General features: G+C 35.8%; 1 protein-coding gene across 1 annotated transcript in view; it reads right to left on the bottom strand.

The window, feature by feature from the left end:
* sema5a (sema domain, seven thrombospondin repeats (type 1 and type 1-like), transmembrane domain (TM) and short cytoplasmic domain, (semaphorin) 5A) overlaps positions 1–16,458 on the bottom strand; it is a 131,565-nt gene that overhangs the window by 36,025 nt on the left and 79,082 nt on the right. Inside the window, exons 10-14 of the mRNA XM_082183535.1 lie at positions 15,906–16,110; positions 10,546–10,753; positions 7,369–7,486; positions 4,658–4,839; positions 2,632–2,775 (exon numbers count right to left, since the gene is read on the bottom strand). Of these exons, the coding sequence (XP_082039661.1) occupies positions 2,632–2,775; positions 4,658–4,839; positions 7,369–7,486; positions 10,546–10,753; positions 15,906–16,110 (857 nt within the window). The remainder of the gene's footprint in view (positions 1–2,631; positions 2,776–4,657; positions 4,840–7,368; positions 7,487–10,545; positions 10,754–15,905; positions 16,111–16,458) is intronic.

Genomic DNA, 16,458 nt, shown 5'->3' with positions numbered 1-16,458 from the left:
AAAACGTAATTTATTTCTGAGATGGCAAAGCTGAATTTTGCCAGCATTAGCAACCAGCACAAAGTATATAATAAAAAAATTATTAAAATGCCACTTATTTTAATTATATTTATTTATTATTTAAATTGTATTAGTTATAACTTCAGATCATTTCACCAAAAGCAATCCATTAGAGAAGTAGGGATATTTGATTCATGCATGAATCCCTTCAGAGTCAGAATGATGATAGAATATGCATATTTGACTTAAGTATTACTTTAACTAATACCATTACTTTAATTTTACTTGAACTCTCTCTCTCTCTTTCTCTAACCCTCATGGAGGACATCTCATGGTGACCGAGCCACAGCGGAGCAGAGTGCTGAAGACTTTGCCATCTGGCAGCAGTCCGGCGAACAGGGAATAAAGTGTGACTGTACATATGAGCTGAATAACTCTGAACAGATGCCCAATGGCTGAGCAGGACACAAAGAAAAAAGTTCCCCACAGTACTAACAAGTGAATCCAAACTTCTTTCAATATCAGATAAAAGACCCCAAACTATAGAGAATTTGCAGCAGTCCAAATGGAACAAAAACAGGAATGTTGCTTTCTTCTTTTGGTCCTAAACAGCGTCCTGCTAAAGGGAATGACAAAGCACAATTGAGCCATTAATTCAGCTCCCTTCAGCCTTAAATGAAAACTGAGGGCCTGACGCGCTCTCCGGATATGTTTTCACAGCCATTATGCACCGTTGGGCTGGCCGAGGTGTTGTATTAAAGTGGATGGGTGGTGTGAAAAACTTGCAAGGGCTTGTAGACTAGCTAGTCTGGATCCAAACTCAAAGCCTGCACCATAACTTTTTCTGCTGATTATTCACAGCCTTTATGCTCAGACACCTAAGGGCATCAAGTGCCCCGGCGCCTTGGATAAAGAGTGTAAGCGGGGGGCAGGAGATGGAAAATGCAAGAAGTGGCAAAAATCCTCTGCTTCACAGTCACCTGAAGAAAAAATACCAATCTGCAGCCTTCTTCGTGTTTTAAGCCCATGTCTGTGTTTCTATGGCGACTCAAAAGCAAGCGGCATGCATGTTCTGTCCCGAAAATGTTATTGTTCAGCAGTTGCTCTAGCTCTTTCAAAGGTCAAAACACTTAAATGAAACAAACGGGTACCAACTTTGTCTCAGACTTTTCTCCTAAAATGAACATTTTGAAATAAACAAGATTTTTTCATTTTTTTTTCATGAGCTTGGGTGAATTCCATAACTTTTTCCAATGATATTGCAGACTTTAGTATCTTGGCAAACCCAAGCTCAGTTTGTCATATTTTCAAAATCTCTCTAAAATAAAAAAAGATTAATATTAAAATAATGTATTTATTTTTAATCATGCATAACTTAGGCATTCTTAGGTATTCAGAAATGTCGAAAACAGTTGTGCTGCTTAATATTTTTTGTGGATTCTTTGATTAATAGAAAGTTAGAAAAAAAAAATGTTAACAGTAAAAATCTTCACTGTCATTTTTGGTCATTTTAATATATCCTTGCTGAATAAAAGAACTGACTGCACAGTGCTGTACATTTTCAAAAGTGTTGAATTTCCAATTCAGTCATGTTAATCATTTTGCATATATTCAGGGTTATGCAGTTCATGCTATATTTCTAATATTTTAATGTTATTCATTTTAAGGTTACTAATTACAATTGATTTTAAGAATCAAGCTAAATGGTTTACCATACAAAAGTAAACAAAACTGCCCTGTTTCGTTTACTTTTGTTTACCAATTTGTTTGATATTGTTGGTCGCCACTTGGGTCCTGAAACGGAACCAGTTGATAACCACTGTCTAGGAGAAACAACTTAGATATTAGAGATAATTTCCATTTCCTCGTGTTTTTATTTCCCGTCAGAGGATCCGCCGAGTTTCAGGGAATTAGCACAATAATGTTTTCAATGTGGGATAAAAATGTTCGAAGAAAAAAGTGCGAGTCGGGGGAAGTTGGCACCTCCAATGGAGGGACCATAACGGTTTTAAACAGACGCCTCTTTCGTCTTCTCTTCATCCCTCCACTTCAGGTCTAATTTTTCAGCTGCAATGCACGGTTGCTTAGAAACCTCACACATTCTCAGGGCAGCGTAGTTTAAACATAATTCTGCCATGATTAGACGGCGCTGCATCATACCTACAGTGTTTGAGTGTGTGTGTGGAGTCTGTGGTCGCAGTCCCTGTAATTAACAAGCCTTAGCATGTTTATTTTTAATTGGATGTCAGTCACGCAAATTATGGGGCAGATAAAGAAGAACCTCTTTCGCTCCTCCATTCAAACATTTGGTTTGTGTGCTGATAGTTATGCACTAACAAGCTTTCTACAGATGAACCTTGCATAATAGGATGAGTAATAAAAAAGCAATGAAATGAGCTGCCTATAATCATTCATTATTGTCAACTGCCATGAAATCACAGCAGCAATTGCACATGCATCAGGTGAGAATGAAAGGAACAAACAAAAGAAGCGTCATGCCCTATCAAACAGGCACGTGCCCCCTCACATTTCTGAGCTAAGTGGATTTTGAATGTAAATAAAAAATAAAATTAAAAAAACCTAAATAAAATGAATCTGCATATGCAATGAGCTATCTTGCTTTTCCTTTACCTCTCTTCACGGTTCTGGCCCACACAAACGCGTCCTCCATGGCGGGGAGTGGGATTGCTGCAGGAACGCTGTCGAACTTGGAATCCGATCCCGCAGCTGGTGCTGCAAGGAGCCCAGGCCGTCCATGGCGTCCATGCCCCGTTTCTGAGAATGGATACGTTACAGCAGTAATCACTAATCAAACGCTGGCACAGCTGGCTGCTACAATCTGACCTTCAGTTTGTTAACTGAGGATCTTAGTTAAGACCATTCTAAGCCTGTTTACAATGAAGCACTGCGAAATGGAAACAAAAAAAGTTGTATGAAACGATTTAGCTTAGAATCACACGGGAACTTTGGTTTCTCAGATACAGCTCTTTCATATTATGGTATTTCCACTTCAGAGTAAGGACTAAAACAGGAAATTGACGAAAAACAAGTCACAATTGCGATATATAAAATCACAATACAATAAACTCGCAATTGAGGGAAATAATAGATATAAAAGTCACATTGTGAGATGTAGACCTGGTTCCACAGACAGAGCTTAGATTAAGCCAGGGTTAGGCCTTAGTTCAATGAGGACATTTAAGTAGCTTTTATAAACATGCCTTAGAAAAAAAAAAATACTGGTGTGCATCATAAGACAAAATAATGACACTGACATGTTTTAAGATATGTCAGTACAAGTTGCTTTCAATTAAAACAGCCCAAACAAGAATTTTAGTCTGGGACTAGGTTTAAGCCTTGTCTGTGAAACCAGGGGGTAAAGTAACAAATATGAGATACAAAGTTCGTCACTGTTGGACAGAAACCTTGTATCTCCTTATTTTATCATTTAAATTTTTTTTTTATATATATCCTTACTGTTGGTCACCCTTTACATCTGTCAGTGGGTTTTACAAATATTTAATGAAAAGTATTAAAAAGAGCTTTTGACTAAACCTCAAAACTTCATTGGATCTCCAAACTGTCAGTAAAACCTCATAACTCACACTCACCTCTTTTGCGAATAAAGTGGCTCATGCAGTTTTGACCGTTTCTACTTGTTTGCAATGCAATTGTAAATAAAGAACTGTTTTTTTGAATAAGTACAGTTGTCGAATACATAGCCAAACACCCACATAGCTACAATACATGTAATAACCTGTAAGTTGATGAAATGTAGCGTGGTTCACTTACTGCCTCCGATGCGGTCGTTTTAATGACAAACAAAACACTGATATTCGCTAATCAAAAACCTCTTAGGTCCATTTGAGTTTGATTTGGTAAAATGTTAATAATCTAATGACACATCGTGTCTGACCACATATAAAGCCACAATATAAATTTTGATAATGCTGTGTTTAATTTTTTTTTAAATACAGTGTTTTTCCATTTCCTGAAAAGTAGCTTTTTAGTAGATAGTTTCCGCCCAACAGTGATGAGCTGTACATTTGAGATACTAAGTTGAAATTATGTGATAGTCACAATTGTGATATATGAAATTACATCTGTAACATTTACAATAACCATAATTCAAGATATAAAATCAGAAATGTGAAATGACAAAATGATAATTATAATAAAAATCAAGGCACAATAAAAAAATATAGTCACAGTGTGTTAAAGTCGCAATTGTGAGATTTATCGCCAATTTAAATTTACAATTACAAGAAATCAAGTCGCAATTGCGAGATATAAAACCACATTACAATAAACTTGCAATTGAGGGAAATAAATCCTCAATTGCAAGATATAAAAGTCACATTGCGAGATGTAAAAAAACAAATATGAGATATAAACATAATTGTGAGATATTGTCGAAATAAAGTACAAATGGTGAGACATAAGGTTGCAAGTGTCATATGAAGAGAAATAAAGTTGAATCTATAAGATATAAAGTTACATTGTGACATTAAATTGCAATTACCACAAAATAATGTTATCCTGTATTATTTTTACTTTGAATTGGAAACAAGCTTCCATATAAACAAGCTATCTGGTATGCTTAAAGTGTAACTTCCTGTTTGTGCTTTTGTATGTACATTTGTAGGACGTTGTATACCTGGAGCAGTTTGCCACCTCAACACTGATTCCTTGGCATGGTTGCCCTCCACACTGAGGGCTCGGGCTGTCACACGCTCGAGTCCGACACTGGCATGAACCAACACTGCCGCCATCGCTATGACTACAAGCTTTCCATCCCGACCAGACTCCAAAATGACCATCCACAGTCACATTCCTCACCTAGACATACACACACACATACATAACACACACACACAAGAAAGAAAGCACATAAATAGTAAATGGGCACAGAAACAAGTAAACAAAATCTGAATGAAAATAAATTATTACTGCAGAATGTGCAGATAAGGTCACATTTCCCAGTTATTAGATAAATCCAAACTAAAATATACTGTAGCTTTCAGCATATTAGATTTGTGATAGCTGAAAATATCACAGGCTCCCGTTTGAAAAATGAACACACTTTACAATAAGCAAATATTTCCATTTGAGGCATTATATGAGAATGGAGTAATGAATAGCTAATGTAATTTTGTTATTGCACTCTGGTTATTAACATCTGAGGTATCAGATACAGGACAACATATTTTGTGAACAAAAGGAGAAGGTAATGTTGTCTAACGCATAAGACACGATGAGTTCTGTGGAAAAGATTGTCGTTGCATTATGAATAGAGAAAAATAAATGAACCTCTGTGTGGAGAGAAATTGTCTGTGCTCTTTGTGTACCGAACGCATAAGAGAGTCACATTTCCAATGCGGTGGAAAAGTAAAAACAAACCTCATTTTCAAAGGCCTCGTTTTTCCTTTAAATATAGATGGGGTTTCTGCCAATTTGAAGAGGGGGATGATACAGTGAGTTGACGTTTTTTGCAAGAGAAAACAAATGTGGTTCTTTGTTTATTTCCATACTGTGTCAGCCTCCAGATGGGCTTTGTGAATGGAGTATATCTCCATCTAGACTTAATGTGCTCTACTACTGAAGTCATTTTAGACCTTTCACTCAACCTCAGACACCTGGACACAATCACACCCCGTGGACAAATATACAAGATTCCTTGCTATATAGCCTCCAAAAGGACTAGGTCAGATGAGTGGGATGCCTTATTATAAGTGTGAGTGATACAAGCACAAAAACAGTTGTTCCTCATGGTTGAATTTCATTTGATTAACAACACCTAAGTAAATGGTTTTTGTGGTGGTTGTTTTTTGATAGGTCAAAAAATTATAGGTCAAAGGACAATGGCATCATTTTGCAATCATATGCAGTCATTTTATCTTTTTGAATCACGAATAATATATATCAAATTTCATATTGAATATCACATTTGACAACCTGAACTAATCTGGCTAAGTCAACAGATGTTTGAATTATCTGATATCTTTTAGAAACTTACTAACTTTGACACAAGATTAACATTTTAAAACAAAACTACATCAAACGCCCATAGTTAAAAAAAAAAGACTAAAAAAAGTAAAACATTTTCCAGCCTTTTTTAATTACTTTTTTAAAATTATGTAACCAGAATTTCATTGGTTTTTTTCCAGATTGTTTTTTACTTTTATAACACGATATTAGGGCAGTTACAGTCTAACCAAAAATGAAATGAAACGAAATGAAACAAAAAAGGTTTATTATTATCATTTTGTGTACTGTATAAATCAATTTTATTGGGAAATAAAGTTACACAAAAAATTTATATCATGTTCAAGAATCAAGAATTCTCCAATATTTTGCAGGCAAGATTCAAACCTGCATCTTCCACATGAACATAATGGCTTAACCTTTTTGGGGCCACATTTTTGATTTTTGTTTTCAACAACAAAGGAAATCTGAACCTCAAAATGTGTAACCAATATGTTTAAACAACATGTGTGAAAGTAAATCAATACTAAATCTTGCATTCTAGTGACTCTGAGAGCGAAGCCTCCCACACTTTTGCACTTCCCTGTGCGTGTTCAACAATTCCATGCTGCTTTCTCAAGGCAGTGTGGGTGGCAACTTGCTATTACACAAAATGTCATTTCTCAGCTACAGCTACAAGGTCTCTTACCTAAAGACCCTGTGAGAAAAAAATGCCTGATATAGTATATACGGTAGTATGCGTGTCTACAGATGTGTGTGTGTGGATCGTGTTTTCAGAGCTGTGGTATCTCACAGAAGGCTGCATGTAAACTTTAGAACATGAAACCACGTGAAGAATAAGTGTCCAAATATTTTTAGAGCCACTGTAAATGGGAGAGACCTGATGGATTGGACAAAGCATTCTGGGAGTGATCTACAGGCTGGGAGGCCTCAGGCAGGGGCACATGTCAGCACAAAGGAGTGTGGGAATATGAAGCCAAGTTACCAGAGAACGCCACTCAAAAGAACCATGGCTGACAGCAATTTGTGCTTCGCTTTGTTTCCTTGCGCACATGCGCAGTTGGCCTTACATTTTATTTTTGAGTACATAGGGATAAAAAGTTAGTTTTCCTGCAAAAGCAGCAAAATCAGATCTGCATTGTCTCAGCACCTGCAATGTTTCCTCAACATTGTTATAAAACTCCTCTAAGGGTGTCTGCAGTTATGAGGGAAAAAAAGTTGATCTTGCAAGACAGACGTTACGGTTGAAGCAGCCACATTTGTCACTGTTCTTCACCGACAGACTGGATCAGCATCAAGAGTCTCGATATGAAAAAAAAAAACATTTGGCTTTTGAGAGCCGAGGCACTGCGTGAATGATTGAAGTGCATTCTGGATACTCACAGGACACCGTGTGATGCTCTGCTCCCATTGGCTCATGCTGACGCTCTCTTCCAGGGTGGTGCATTTCTTAAGCACCAGATCCCAGCCGCAGTACGGATCCCTGGCCCCCACACAGGCACTGACGGAGAGAGAGAAAGAGCAGATGCTCACCGTGATATAAAAGTTCATGGCAACATTAATCAACTGAAAGAAGACAAAAGAAGAGCAGAAGTGAGGAGGTCATATAACGAGAAATCCAATTTTCCTTTATGAAAGCATAGTGTATGTTTCAACACTGAAAATTTCCTCCCCAGTCAAAAAAACACCATCTATTGACACTAAACTGGAAGAACGGTTTATGGAATCCTTTCAGACATCTGAAACTTGAAGACAGTTGAGGTGGAACAAGGAGCAAGTATGATATATTAAACACCAGCAAAAATAAATTAAATACAATAATAATATTTCTTATTATTATTAATTAACTGTAAAAGGCCACCAAAGTTGTGCTGTTCCTAGCTGTGTGAAGCACCTACAGCTCTCTACATCCTTCTGAAAAGGCCATGGCTGCACCCGAAATTGCATACTTCCTACTATATAGAAGGCGAACAAGTATTTCTGAATTCACAGTATTTATAAAAGAGTAGGCAAAAAGTAACCGGATGACCTATTACTTCCAGCGAGATTCTGAAGTGTGCATGCGATGGACTCTTGACTATCCCATGAGGCCACGGAAGAGGATTTGTGAATGGCAGCGAAGTGAAACAACTGACGGTGGTAGGTCACGGTTGGTAATGTAAACATGGCGAATGTAGTATGTCCAGATTACATTCATATTACACACAATCATAGTATATAGAACAAACTTTTTTAGCAGTCACAAAGTTATTACTTGTCCAAAACAAGTACCTACTCAAGTACTCAACTTGTAACCAATCACGTCAACGTGCCGGCGGGCTTTAGCATATCATTAACAGCGAACTATCAAGGGAGTCTCGGGAAGCCAGGTTATCCCGTTATATATTTCTGTTGAAATGAAAAATCGGGTAGATTTACTAATATAGCAGGTGTATGATGTGTATTACGATCTTATGAGCAACTATATGCCTTTCTCCATTGACGTTCTGAGTTGTTCAAAGCATTTCTGATGATTGTTAGAAGGCAGCTGTCTGACTCTGAGATGGCGAATGGGAACATGGTTTGTGTAGCATTAGCAACACATTATTAGCTGTTTGATAACGTAGTCAAGCAAAAGGCTTATCATATTAATTACCATTATGTGTCCGACGTTGTAAAAAGCGATACCATTGTGCAGTGTTTGCCTCAGTAAGTTGGCCGAGTGAATCTCTGAGCTGGCCTATCTATTTCAGGTCTTGGAGTCTCTACTGATGTGCTAATGAGTCGAATCAGGTCCGTTCGATTAGGAAGAGTTTGAAAATATGTAGTGTTGGTGTGCCTCCAGGAACAGGGATGGGAAACACTGCTGTAATCTACATTATGACACTAAGTGGAACAAAAACTTGAATCATTTTATAAGTGGACCTCAGGGAAATTTATGGAATGATAAAACCACACGATATGAGCCTTTTAAATAGTTAAACACCTTTAAGTGCACACATGCTTCTTATTATAAATATAGCTTGCATTGGCATAACTTAATCTGGCAATATTTCCCTTGAGTCTTGATGACTTTCATCAGAAACAGAGAACGGCCCGGAGACACACCAAATAGCTTTTCAAACTCATTGAGGACTATCATACACATAATCAGAGCAGACAGAAAGATATAGCCAAGCATTCAGTTACGGAAAGTTTGAAGTACAGTGACACAGGAATGTAAAAATTAAGCAGAGTAAACCAGTCATTTTTAAAAGTTGTGGCATGTGTCCGTTTATAAAAAATAAAATAAAAGTTTGCATAAGCTCTCCTCTTTTGTGTCAGAAAGCATAGAGGTGTGAGTAATTGATCTCTCCCAATCTTTAAACCGCTTAACAGGATAGAAAAAGCGCATCAGGCAAAACTCAGCTCATATTCACATAACTCAGCGCTTTTCATTGGAATGCAAATGAAGAGAGATGATGAACAGGCTGCCATCTCCCCTTATGAGCAAAGATTAGAGAAGAGCTCTTGATATGAAGGCCTGGAGGCACAATGTCAAACATGGTGATTGTTCTTTGTTGCCCTCTGGCAGACGATCTTAGTGACATTACGTTTATTCTGGTGCAATGAAAAATTAAGTTGCAGGCATGTACGCCCTGGTAAGATTAGTAGTATGATTTATCTTGCCAGGAATCAAAATGTTGTTATTATTAAAAGCCATCATGAAATGGCATCTGCATTTAACTTCTGACATAAAATGTGCCATTTGCAAGGGAAACGAACAGGTAACACACAACAATGAAGTTCAGTTTAGGTTTAATGCATTAGGTATTAAGTTTAAAGCATTGTTTTAGTGAGTTTAACAATGAAAAATACTTTTACGGCATTTATTAATTTAGGATCATATTAATTTCTATTTAATTTCATAAACTACCGTTAATTATGAACGAACATGAATTAACAATTAAAACATTAGTATAATTACATATCATTAAGGCATCAACCTAAATTATTAAATGCTGTAAAAATTGTCTGTTGTTAGTTCAAGATTACTAATGCATTAACTAAAGCTAACAAATAGAATCTTATTGAAAATAATTACCAACAAAAAATTCAGCGGTGTAACAAAATAGTCAGCTACAAAGTAAGCTGGGACTTGGTTTTACTTTTTGTGAATAGATTGGATTGTGAAAAAATAGCACACATACTTTTCTTTAACGTCCACATGGTAAAGTGAACAGAAAAGAAAAGCTGTGTCTGATGCAGAAAGTGAATATGTTTTTTTTGATAAAAGGGTATAAATCAAAGTGGAAGTAGGATTGGTCAAGCTCCAAAAAGGACAAAAAAAACACTTGTAGACTTGTTGAATATACTCTAAGTCATCTAAATTCATATGAAAAATGTGCTGGGCATCACTGGTCACCATTCACTTATTGTATATGCAAGAAACAACTCCTTTTTCGTTCCAAAGATAAAAAGTCGTTTTTTGAAAGACATAGACATTTTCATTTTGGGTGAGCTGTTTTCTTTAAGAAAGTAGTAATGAATTTCTACCTTGAGATGCTGCTCATCTGTCTGCCGAGAAGTTGCAGTACTTACTCTCTAGATTTGTGGAAGTTGCAGCGCATCAGGGGGATTTTGATGACCTGTTCTCTGACTCCAACAAATAGCTCACTGCGGCTGTGAAGAATCAGCAGGCTGCGGATTGGCTGCCTCTTCTTCTGAGGGAAAAGCTCAATCTCATCCAGCAAACAGCTGCCCATGGTCTGGTTCAGCGGGGAGAGGACCTTCTTAATGGTGCCGTAATCTAGAAAGAGGAATTCGAGAACGAGTGTGTTAGACTTTAAGGGAGAAGGTAAGAGAGAGAAAAAGAGTTTAGGTGATCAAGTGGGGCATATCTGATGACCTGGTGAGATTGGAAGGAAATTATGTCAGAGAAGCAGGAGTGGAGAATGACCTCAGATCTCTTCAATCACATGAAAATTCTATAAAGTGCTAGTCTGCCACCTGGGCTGTCAACTTAAATATGGATGTGTTATTTGGATCTGAAAAGGCAAACAGGGCGGACTACTCTCCAGAGAAGATTCATTATCTTCTCCAAAGGGTGGCTTTTGTGCAATCAAAAGGAGGACAGAATTATCGGCTGAATCCCTCTCCGGAGCATGTGTTCCACAGAGGACATTCATTGGTCTCATAATGTCACAAAAAGCGACCTGATTTGGTTCAATAAGCTATATAATATCTAGTTTATCCTTGGAGTAGTTGTTGCTATTCTTCTGTTCACGCCAAAGCTGTTTTATAGAAGTCAAACTTTTAGATACTAAAAGAGCCTCTGATTAGGTCCCTGCACTTGTCAAAACAGACTTCAGTGCTCTATTTCATTTCACTCAACTGTGAAAATTCCAGCTACGTTCCTCACACTTCAAGCTATTATTGTCTGGCATGAATTGAATTTAGGCTAACACTATAAACATGGCACATAAAGGAGTAGATGACATACCAGAGGATTTATATTATAGCACCTCTGAAATACTTTGATCTTGAGAGCACGTCTTTATCCTGAAGTCCGTGAGAGATTTGGGAGAGACTGCGATTTGAAGCTTTAAATAATGAATTCACCCAGAAATTAAAACTCTGTCATCATCTACTCATCCTCATGTTGTTCCAAATGTGTATGACTTTCTTTCACGGAACACAAAAGGAGAGATTATGAAGAATTTGTGGCGGATGCTATTTTCCACACAACTACATTATTGAAGCTGGCAAGAATCACCATTTACATATCATAAAAGTGATCCATACAATGTGTGCGCAATATTCCAAGACTTTTGAAGTCATTTGAGAGGTTTACATGAGAAACAGACCAGTGGTGTTTTATATATATATATATATATATATATATATATATATATATAGAGAGAGAGAGAGAGAGAGAGAGAGAGAGAGAGAGAGAGAGAGAGAGAGAGAGAGAGAGAGAGAATGTATAGCAATAAATAGACAAATAAAAAATAAAATACAGCTGAAACAAAACAAAATACATGAAAAACTTAACTTAAATGAAAATTAGAAATGTTGCTTTGACAACTAACTAACTGATATAAATAAGGTTAAGTTGAAGTTGTACTAATGTTATACTATGTGCTAATATGTATAAATACACTGTAAAACATTTCTAACCTCTCCAAGTCAGAATTTTCTAGTGTCTGGTAACATCTAAATTTTTAAATTGACCCAAGTGTAATTCTTGTTGCAATAGTCTGTTAACATTGGCTCAATGAGAAATAATACGTCAAACTAATTGAAAAATTTAGATGTTATCAGTCACTAGAAATTTTTGACTTGGGGATGTAATTTTTTTTTACAGTGTATATATTAAAGCTGAATATAAATATTTAAAAAAGTGTAAACTAATTAAGTGACAAAAGCACAAAATTATAGTCATTATTGACTGAAAATCTTTATATCAACCTTTGGTGTGTTCGAGAGAGAAGTAGCGATGCCCGATTTGTCCTTGAATCTTTCTTTTGAACGTTCACAAAAGTTTTTGAGTTCTAGAAGACTTGGAATATGTGGCATGTAAGGAGCCCCTAAAAAGCGACATGGTGATGGAAAAAATATGAGATAGGAATTTTTTTTAAATTATAATATAATGTAATGTAATATAAGTATAATTAATACAATACAAAACAATAACATACAATACAATACAATACAATATAATATAATATAATATAATATAATATAATATAATATAATATAATATAATATAATATAATATAATATAATATAATATATGTTCCCCTGAGAAACTTTGCGTTCCCTCGCAAAACTTTTGCTTTTGAGTTCGCAAAGAACGCAAAGTTTCTCGAGGGAACGCAAAACATTTGCGAGAGAACGCAAAAGCACTGTCATATAATTTTTTCCTCCCATAACATTTTTTTTCCATCACCATGTCCCTTCAGGAGACATGAGCCGAATGTGCCACTTTTAAAAATAGAAATATGAAAAAAACTGGCCATTAAACATTTCCTTTTTTTTTTGTTCCACAAAGGAATAAAGTCATACAGGTTTGAAATGACATGACATTTTGACAATGATATTTTTTGGGGTGAATGTTTTCTTTTCTTAATTTTTTTCTAATACCATTCCTTTATTCCCTCATTGCCAGACTAGACAGACAATGTGAATGCTGTTGAATCAGCATGAGGCTTTGATTCCTGCCAATATTCGAAAACAGTTGGTGTATTCCAGAAATAAAATCAAAGACGCGCTGCTTGCCCAATTACCAAACAGCTTTTAAACCCTGACTGTCCTGTGTGTTTATGTTGTACAATTTAACAAGTGTGTCCTTCCCTTTAACAAGTGTTTATTTTACACAGTTCTTTAACAACAAGTGTCTCCCTGTAATGTAATTTCTGTTGACAGGTAACTAGCTGTTCAGTGTTTTTCAGCAGTGCACAGGCCAGAGCAGACATGCTTGGAGCTTTCCAGGCTCTGGTGTGCATCTGGATAGCAAATGACCGCTTACAGAACATTTTTCCCTTATGTAAGTACATGCTGCCTTTGATGTTTCATCTCTGCTATGTGTCGAATGCCTTTATTCAGCCTGGTGACCAACTGTTGCTTGCTTCAAAGACCATTGATTCAAGTGGACCGGCAATTATTAGAGTTAGTTTTCCCCTGTGACTTCCTTATGGCAAAGCAGAAGTCTTCACTCGACAAAGTTTTTATGGTAAAAGTAACATTCTAATAAGCTGGGTTTAATGAGAAGTCGGCCACCTGGGATTTTCTGACTACTTTCATATTACAAGCTTTAATGTTCATTTCAGATTTTTATTCTTGGCTAAGATCTGTTTTTTTAACTATCCACTATTCATTTTCTTATTTGTGAATGGAATAACAGACTTATCTATATGTTTTCAAAAGTTTGTGGTCGGTAAGATTTTTAAAATGGTTTGGAAAGTCCCTTACGCTGACCAACACTGCATTTATTTGATTAAAAATGCAGTAAAACAGTAATATAGCTTTTTGTATTTTAATATATTTTAAAATGTAATTTATATTATATTGTGACAACAAATCTGAAATTTCAGCGGCCATTCTATATATATATATATATATATATACACTGTATACATATAATGTATACATATAAGGCACTATATACACACAGGTGTATGTACTGTATATATATATACACACATTGGGTCACATTCATGAAACATTCGTAAATATATGAGTAAATATGTGAGTGATTTGCACGTAAAGAGACATTCCCGAAAATTCTTCTCCGGATTCACAAATACTTCGTAAAGGTCAGATTTGATAGTGAAACGTGTGTGTGGGTTAATGAATTCCAATCAGTCATAAATGGGACGCGCGTGCACGCTCATACTCAATTACCATAAATCCCGCCTATTAAAACCGACTGACAACTATATATGGGCATCATATTATGACACGAAATGAAGGATTTCAACATGTCTTCTCAAAAGCGAATGAAGAAGAGAAATTTATTTTATAGAAATTTAAGTTTTATTATCAGAAGTTCATTCAAAACGCCACATTTTATTTTCAAGCGTACATGGCATATCAGGTCCTAAAAAAAATGATTTTTTAGGTAATAATGCTTTAGGTAAAAATGCTTGGCAGCATATTACAGATGCAGTTAATGGAGATGCAGTTAATTTCATCTGTTAATCGAACAGTCCCAGAAGTGAAAAGAAAATGGTTCGACATGAAGCTTGACTGCAACACTTGTGACTTGCGGACTTTATAAAAAAAAAATAAAGAATAAACAGCTTGAATATATATATATATATATATATATATTTTTTTAAATAAATAAATAAAAAAGACTTGCGGACTTGTGTTTGCAGATGCTATTAGGCTACTGGCTCTCGTAATAAAAGTAAAAAGAAAAACCGTATGTAATTACTATATATAATATTTTTTCAAAATGCTGTGTAGGCTAAATATATACCCGATTAAGGTGAATTAAAATGCAGCCTTATTAATGAGCTAAACGTTCGGATGTTAAACACACTATTTACGCGTGGCTGGGAGCAGGTGTAAATTTCTTTCGTACCAACTAACATTTGGAAAATACGAACATTTTAATGAATCCAAAAATTTACGCCAGAACCACTTTACACACGATTTACACAAAAATTCGTTCTGCTCGTGTTTCATGAATGAGACCCAGTATGTGTGTGTGTGTCTGTATATATACCTATACACACACACACACACACACACACACACATATATATATAAACTGTATATATATATATATATATATATATATATATATATATATATAAATAATGGCATTTTTTTGCTATATATATACTGTATATATATATATTAGTGCTGTCAAATCGATTAATCATGATTTTCAAACATAAACGTTTTTGTTTACATATGTGTGTATATACATTATTTTGTGTGTGTGCGTGCGTGTATATAGTTTGTTTACACACATATATTTATACATACATATATATATATATATGTGTGTGTGTGTATATATAAGTATACAGTATATACGTATATGTATATATATATGTATTATGGCTACTGAAATTTCAGCTTTGCCATCATCACTTCCTCACAATTGTGACTTTACTTTTTAACATTACCTTAAAAGTTATCTCTTTTATTTTTGAATTTGGGGAAACAAGCTTCTATACTAATTAGATCACTCAGAAAATAACTCTCACATGTTTGCAAAACATTTATTCCAAATTTGCTCCTATTAGCCACAACTAATGGACTGCATTAGCAATCTGCAGCAAGTAGTATACTATTAGTAGAGCATCTTATGCTGCAACTCCATTAACCTTCATCAGTAAGGTATATCTAATGTGGTGCTTATTTTAGACTATATTAAATTTAAATGTAAATACTACTTACAGACCTTCTCTTTCTTTCAATGCAGACGTGATGTGGTACTATACCTGTTGCTAGATAGATGATGTGGTAGAGCATGTCTTTGCCCTGCACTACATCCACGGCCACATGGGAGAAGCGCACATTGTCCTCCATAAAGTACGGCACAGGAACGACAGGCTGCACCACTTCATGCATCAGAATGAACTTCTGGGCGTCCTGCAAATTCCTCTCCGTTAAGTTCACATAGGAGCCGTAATCTATAGTGCCACACTGAGAAAGAACCAAAGAGATACAAACAGGGAGATACCGATGATGAGAAAAAATAGGATTAACAGTCTGCGGGGAAATACAAATTCACAACTTGAAGCTGTTGATCTTAAGAACCCAAATAACAAGCACAGATTGCAGTTGCTTGTTGTGTGAAATCATGATAATTTCATATAGGAAAGGATTTAGAAAAGTGCAGTTGTTTCCCCTAAATTACTGTTTTCCACCCTGAATAAGATATTTTTTGAAGAAACAAATTAGCTGGCCTCACAAAACCTGCACTCTCTCCCGGATCACATATAATCAACATCAATCAGCTGGAGATCAACGCAGACGTAATTCTACTCAAAT

This window comes from Leuciscus leuciscus (assembly GCF_965113295.1).
Source record: "Leuciscus leuciscus genome assembly, chromosome: 11".
Lineage (NCBI taxonomy): Eukaryota > Metazoa > Chordata > Actinopteri > Cypriniformes > Leuciscidae > Leuciscus > Leuciscus leuciscus.
Note: the sequence above shows the minus strand (reverse complement) of the source record. Positions and strands in the feature narration are given on the sequence as shown.